Below are 7,618 nucleotides of genomic sequence, written 5' to 3'. Positions count from 1 at the left end.
ACTAACAATACTCGGGAGGCTCTTTAACCTTATTAGCATGTCACAGCGGCATGATAAAAAGGCACCCTGCTTTCTCAAAGGAAGACATGTCTGTGGAATTGAGGAAGTCTTCAAAGTATTCTCCCCACCGATTCACGATGTCCCGAGTCGAGGTCAATAGCACCCCATCTCATTATACACGGTGTTAATGGCGCACTGCTTTCCTCTCCTGAGAAGCCGGATGGTGGACCAGAATTTTTTCGCAGCCGTCCAGAAGTCGCTTACCATGGCCTCACCGAATTCCTCCCATGTCCGAGTTTTTGCCTCAGCGACTGCCGAAGCTGCATTCCGCTTGGCCAGCCGGTTCCTGTCAGCTGCCTCCGGAGTCCCGCAGGCCAAAAAGGCCCAATAGGACTCCTTTTTCAGCTTGATGGTATCCCTTTCCGCTGGTGTCCACCAGCGGGTTCGAGGATTGCCGCCACGACAGGCACCAACCACCTTACGGCCAGCTCCGATCAGCCGACTCAACAATGGAGGCACGGAACATGGTCCACTCGGACTCAATGTCACCAGCCTCCCTCGGGACAAGGGAGAAGTTTTGCCGGAGGTGGGTGTTGAAACTCTTTCTGACAGGGGATTCTGTCAGACGTTCCCAGCAGACCCTCACAATACGTTTGGATCTGCCAGGTCGGACCAGCATCTTCATAGGAGCCAACACACCACCAGGTGGTGATCAGTTGACAGCTCCGCCCCTCTTTTCACCCGAGTGTCCAATACATGCGGCCGCAAATCCGATGACACGACTACAAAGTCGATCATCGAACTGCGGCCTAGGGTGTCCTGGTGCCAAGTGCACAAATGGACACCCTTGTGTTTGAACATGGTGTTCATTATGCACAGTCCATGGCGAGCACAGAAGTCCAATAACAAAACACCGCTCTGGTTTTGATCGGGGGGACCGTTCCTCCAAATCACGCCCCTCCAGGTCTCACTGTCATTGCCCATGTGAGCGTCCCCCAGCAGAACGAGGGAGTCCCCAGAAGGAGCATTCTCCAGCACACCCTCTAAGGACTCCAGAAAGGGTGGGTACTCTGAGCTGCTGTTTGGTGCATAAGCACAAACAGTCAGGACCCGTCCCCCCCACCCGAAAGCGGAGGGAGGCTACCCTCTCGTTCACCGGGGTAAACCCCAACGTACAGGCGCCTAGCCGGGGGGCAATAAGTATGCCCACACCTGCTCTGCGCCTCTCACCGTGGGCAACCCCAGAGTGGAAGAGAGTCCAGCCCCTCTCGAGAGGATTGGTACCAGAACCCAAGCTGTGTGTGGAGGCGAGTCCGACTTTATCTAGTCGGAACTTCTCGGCCTCGCACACCAGCTCGGGCTCCTTCCCTGCCAGAGAGGTGTCATTGCATGTCCCCAGAGCTAGCTTCAGTAGCCGGGTAACATTCATCATAGGTGTCTTTTGAGCCATGCTTTGCTTGATCCCTCACCTAGGACCTGTTTGCCATGGGTGACCCTACCAGGGGCATGAAGCCCTAGACAACATAGCTCCTAGGCTCATTGGGACATGCAAACCCCTCCACCGATAAGGTGATGACTCATGGAAGAGTCCGCTACGCCATGTATACCTAATGGATTTGGCATTTAACAGACCCCAAATATCAACCAAACTTAATGATGCCGCCATCTCCTAAATTTCACACAATGCTTGCGTATTATTATTAAAAGTATTACACTGCGATCCTTATTAATATCCAAAACAGTATTAAAGTATCCAGTAACAACAATCTGATCAGTCTTAATATAACAATAGCATTTACTAATTTCACACAAAAAAAACAAGGGGTTATCATCATTAGGAGTGTATATATTAGTCAAAATAATATGCAGATTTTGAGTCCCACACCAAACCCAACCACAGCCCATCCCATCCCTCCCCACAAAACTTTCACCACTGCAAGCCCTAATATGTTACCAAAAAAGTAACTCTAAATAAACTAAATAACTCCCACCAGACATATCTACCCCGTAACAATATATATAACTTAAAAATAAAATAAAGAGAGAAAAGAAAAAAATAGATCACAGCCTAAACAAAAAGAATAGCACAAAAAACAAACAAATGTAACCCAAAAAAACCAAACAAACTGAATCAAATGGCAAAAAAAATTAATACATAAAAAATAAAATTGCTTACTTCTTCAATAAGGCTCGTATGACGTCATTATGCACTGTACTGTTTACCTTGAACTCACGTGAAATCACGTCGTCAGGCGCTGGTCTCCACGGTTAACCAATAGGTTGTTTGCGGATCTCTGTACATCTGGCCATCAATGAACAACTTGTCAACTACCAGTCTAGTTATTTTCTTGTCCCTCCTGGCATCTTGCATTATTGGCTGTAGAGTTCTCCGTCTTTTAACTATCTCCGCAGAGTATTGGTCGCCTATGAAGAAGCCGGATCACTTCAGCTGCGGAGCCTTTTCCATGACAGCCAATTTATTTTTGAAATCCACAAACTTTGCCACAACTGGTCGGGGCCACTGTCGGGCTCCACGCTTTTGTCCAATACGATATACTTGTACAAGATCCACAGCTTCTACCTCGGCCTCATTCATCCTGAGTTTCTCCTTCATTAATTGTTTGACCAGTTTCTCCGTGGACCGAAATGTTTCTCCCTCCTCCTCTGGGATCCCATGGATAATAACGTTTTCCCTCACTCCTCGGCATTGTATGCCTAAAATATCCGCTGATGTTTTTTATTTATCTTTTTGTAGTTGTGCTGTTTGTAGCTTTAGCGTGTTTACCTCAACGCGGAGTGCTGCATTTTCCTCTTTTAGTACTTCAATCAAAGCATTGCGGAACTCCAAGGAGTGTTTCAATTCAGATATGTCTTCAGACATCTGTTGCAATAGATCAAATTTTTGCAATTGTTTCTGCATCGTATCCATTGCCTCACACATACCTTGTATGTCATGTGAGAGAGACACCTCCTTAGCTTAATTTAACTCCTGCCGACCACGTTTGCTCTCTCGGTTGTTTGCCATCAAGTGTCAATGAAACTCTACAGATCTTCAATCGTCTCTTCCTCCGCAGTTGATTCCCCCATTCAAACATGTTTCTCAATAGAATATACCTTACAAACTTTTCATCATATCAGGGCAGACTGTCACTAGCCTTACTCAGCTGCTTCTCCCGTCAGTCATCTTTAACTCTGTGTACTATTGCTCATTCATAAAGACACATTTAAAAAGTGTAATGGTTACATTTTTTATTTGCCATATTTATTTGACTGTACACCATGTACCTTCCAATGTCGACAATCTCTTCATAGAATCTGATGAAGTCATCAACTTAAGAAAAAGTGGAAACAATAAAGTCCTCTTTATGTTCAAGTCAAGTTTATTTATAGAGCACATTTAGGGTGACAGCAGTGGATCAAAGTGGTTTACACAGGTTAAAAACAATTGAAGCGCATAAAACAAGGTTTAAATACATAAAATGAGTGATAACTTTAAAACAAACATATAGGTACAATAAGGTTAAAAAGAACTATAGTGCCATATTTCGGGTGTGCTCATCCATAAAACGGCAGAGAAAAAAGGTGGGTTTTAAAAGAGGATTTGAAAGCCTCTAGGGCAGGGGTGGCCAAGTTCAGTCGTCGAGAGCACTATCCAGCCTGTTTTTCATGTCTCCCTCCTTCAGTGCAGCTGAATCTAATGATCAGCTCATCAGCAAGCTTTGCGGAAGCCAGATAACGATCCTGATCATTAATCTGGTGTTAGTGGAGAGAAACATGGAAAACAGGCTGCATAATGGTTCTCGAGGACCGAACTTGGCCACCCCTGCTCTAGGGTCTGGGATGTTCTAATGGAGAAGGGGAGACTATTCCAGAGTCTAGGGACAGCTGATGCAAAAGGCCCTGTCACCTCTGGACAGCCTGGTTTTAGGGACCTCCAGCAGCTGATCAGAGGACCTCAGAGATCTGATTGGGGAGTGGGGATGAAGGAGCTCAGACAGATAAAAAAATTTAAATGACTGTCCAAAACTTTGTTAGTTGGTCTTTCATCTCCGCTAGTCGTCGTCCCCCATGATGACAACCAGAGGCCTTTTCACTGGTGCCACAAAAATATATTGATATTCTTGGATCAGTGACGTTGCTTTTTTGCAGTTTTCTATTGGTTTCTGCACAACTGCTTTCCATGTAAAAACAAACAAACAAATAAACAAACAAAAATACATTAAATTGTTGACAATAACATGCCATAGATTTTTCTATGCCTAATATAAAGGGACACCTTTCTGGCAAATACGCTGCTACCTGATGTTGATCTACTTTTTCTTCTCTTCCTTTCTTTTTTACTTCTTCTTTTTCATGTTGGTCCTCTTCCTTAAAAAACAACAGCATTTTTCTAATACCAAATTTTTTGTCAGGAATCGATAGGCCACGGAGGCCCCATGCCTGCACGGAGAGAGTTGGAGAAGTTGGACTTTGGATCCCGGATAGGGCAATCTGTGCTGTTTTATGAGACAGTGATTTGTGCAACAAATACAATGCTGGACGTCGAGGACAGCGAGTAGACGGACTGACTATCAAAAGCACTGTGCCGTGGGGATCAGTCTGTATGGACGTGGCTGGACCCATGGGAGTGAATGGCGCAAAAGGTGACAAGTACCTTATTGTGCTTGTGGACTCAATGTCAGGACATTTTGGACTGAAAGCGGTGCGAAAAACCAATGCTAACAGTGTGATTAAAACATTGGAAGAAGGCTGGAAGAAGCTTGGCATACCCAAGGAGTTGAGGACAGAAAATTTAACTCCATTAAGGAACGCAAAGGTTGATGGGTGGTGCCATCAACAGCAGCTGAAACCACTACCAGCTGATCCATCTCAAGCCAAGAAGTAACTAGGGAATCAGGATGGCAGAGAACATCCGAGTAGTCCCGCCCTTGGTCAAGCTGGCTAGTATCAAAGGAGCGGTTATTGTACGAAGATCACCAAGTAGGATGATAGCCAGCATTGGTCCGGACCAGGGTACATGAGGCCTGCAGTAATACAGATAACACCAGGAGGACTTCTGGGGGAGAACCAAAAGGAAAACTACTCCCCGTTAAAGTGATGGACGAAGTCGTGTGTGGCAACTGTCAGCTAAAACTACTACCAAAGATGAATTTTTTTTTACAATGGGGACATGGAGTAGGCAACCAGCAGACCCTCGGCCTAGGATAGCAATGCAAATGCAAATCATCACTCCAATCATCATCCCAACCTTCCTGATCCTTAGCCCACCAACTAGCCTCTCTAGGTGGTGGCTGCCACATTTGTCCTTGGCCTTCTTTCTAAGCTTTGGTCCACATTGCGATCCAGCCACTTCCACGCCGCTATTTGTATCACACATGGAATAGGGGCGGGTCCCTGGTGTTTCCACCAAATCTTCCTTCTGAATGGTTCGTAGTCGATCATGGTCCAAAAAGGAAAATATGAGTGAGCTGAAGAAAATTAAGGAGAGGCTCTCCCTTAGAGATAGGGTGAGGAGCTTGGTCATCCGGGAGGGACTCAGTGCGGAGCGGGGGCTGTGTGCGACTGACTTGCTCACGCACGGAGGAAAAAAAGCAGCAGCCTGCAGTGAGATAGGAGCGCTGGAGCACCGACAAAGATAATAAGGAATTATATTTGGGTTATGTTCGTATCTGGAAAAAATCAATTATCTGTACCGGATACTCGTGTTGTACGGATATCCGGCTCATCCTTACTAATTAGCTTGTGTTTATCAACTGTTCTCTATTAAACATGAAAAAAATGCTGACTGGATTGACAAAGCAAACAAAATGAGTAAACTCGTGATGTACAGTACATCAGCTGACCATCATAAAAATTCTTTCTTGACAACTGTAACCCATTAAGATGATTTAATAGTTACTAACGGCTGAAAAAAACAGGCTGACCGGAGTATGCCCTCGCGTCGAAGCTGCTTTCTAGACGTTTACGACTCCATCAGTTCCGCAGTCGGTGTGAATTAGGCGTCAGACTTGATACATGTAAAGGATTACTCAACAGGAAATCAGACTCATGCTCCACCACTCACTAAGATTTGAAATCAGTGCTCAAAGTGGGTGTTGCCTGGAGGACCGTTGGGTTGCAAATGGGGAGAGCAACTCACTAAGAAGCCGTGTAACTCATTCAGTGCCAACTCAGTAAAAATTGACATCTATAGCCGTCATTGGCAGCGAATGAGTTAACTCACGTGTACAAGAATGCGCCGGTGGGTGGTGGTTGTTGTTGTTACAATGTGTCTCTTGATATAGGTCGATCTCTAAAATGTTCATGAGTCGTCTTGCACGCGTACAAAACACTTGAGTTTTAGTACATTCGTAAAATATGTGGTCTATTGTCTCTACATCATTCTCACAGCAAGCACATGCATTATCATCTATTTTAAATTGTTTTGGGGACAATTCTCTAGCAGGATAAATAGAATTGATCATTTTAAAGTGTGTCTCTTTGCCTCGCCCATGTCGCGGTAACGCACTTTTTTATGCTTTATTGAACACAGAACAACATCAATGCCAAGCCAAGGCGAGACAAGTAATGCACTCTCTGTTGAGCAAATAATAAATAAAAGAAACAGATATCATTTATTATGGAATTATGTCGTGGAAATGAGAAACTGCAGTGGCACGGCATCAAATCGAATGGAACAGGAAATGCGATGACAAACATTTATAAACACATACTGTATAATATGGATGAGATTCAAACTATTTATTGCACACTGAAAATAACAAATACTCAAAGAGAACAGCATTTGTCATATTATGCAAACTGGATACAGAGAGAGATCTATCTATCACATCCATCCGCCTGTCTATCCATCCTTCCATCTCTCTATCTAGCGATTACGAACATATCGTAAAACTTTGGCATCGTGTAGAAAGCATGTTGTCCCAGTGCTATTGCCATAGTTAGTGTCCAAATAAATTTGGACCAATTTCTTTATGGTGCAATTAATTTACCTGCAAACACCACCAGAGGTTATCTACGTTCGCAAAGTTTTTCTCCTTTGGGCATTCTTAATAGAAAGATGGCGGCGAAACTTGTCAGCCTCCCGAAAGCGCGGCACGACCTATACAATATAATTAGCGATTACTAGACCTGCAATTATGGGAAAAAAAGTATGTTGATAGAACATATTTTTTTGCATATTATTAAATAGTGTTTCTTATTTAAATAAATGATTAGTTCACCACAAGATGGCGCTAAATATTACACAGTCCCTTTAAAACATTATATGATTAAAAGTTCAATTTAAAATTGGTCTTTTGGTACTTTACATTTTTTGCAGCGCTGCGTAGCAAATAAGGGAATCATTTTACCTACATTTTATTTGATACAATTACATTACAGCAAAGCTTTTTAAAAAAAAATAAAAAAAATTAGCTTCGCTTCTAGAATAGAACATTTTGCGGTAACACTTTATGATAACGTTTGTTAGTTAACCATTTGTAATACATTAGTTAAAGATAAAGTAACTGAAATCATGAACAAACAATATTCTGAAAAATCAATGAATATAGTACTAATTTTAACAGAAACAGCTTGATATTTTTTTTCATTCTATTCCAAATGTACTTCAAATAAA

General features: G+C 43.3%; 2 protein-coding genes across 2 annotated transcripts in view; both read right to left on the bottom strand.

The window, feature by feature from the left end:
* Window positions 1–2,248: 2,248 nt before the first annotated feature.
* Window positions 2,249–3,100, bottom strand: LOC147174822 (uncharacterized). Its single transcript, XM_086075828.1, is given in 1 exon segment — window positions 2,249–3,100. A coding segment is annotated over 1 exon segment (693 nt). The 5' UTR covers window positions 2,942–3,100.
* Window positions 3,101–6,715: 3,615 nt separating this feature from the next.
* Window positions 6,716–7,618, bottom strand: part of ydjc (YdjC chitooligosaccharide deacetylase homolog) — a 50,936-nt gene continuing 50,033 nt past the window's right edge. The window contains exon 8 of the mRNA XM_086075181.1: window positions 6,716–7,102. The gene's annotated coding sequence lies outside the window, so the exon portion shown is untranslated. The remainder of the gene's footprint in view (window positions 7,103–7,618) is intronic.

Source organism: Leptonotus elevatus, chromosome 5 (genome assembly GCF_054856555.1).
Source record: "Leptonotus elevatus isolate MCC_2025b chromosome 5, RoL_Lele_1.0, whole genome shotgun sequence".
Lineage (NCBI taxonomy): Eukaryota > Metazoa > Chordata > Actinopteri > Syngnathiformes > Syngnathidae > Leptonotus > Leptonotus elevatus.
The sequence above is the reverse complement of the archived record's forward strand: the minus strand, read 5'-3'. Positions and strand labels throughout refer to the sequence as shown.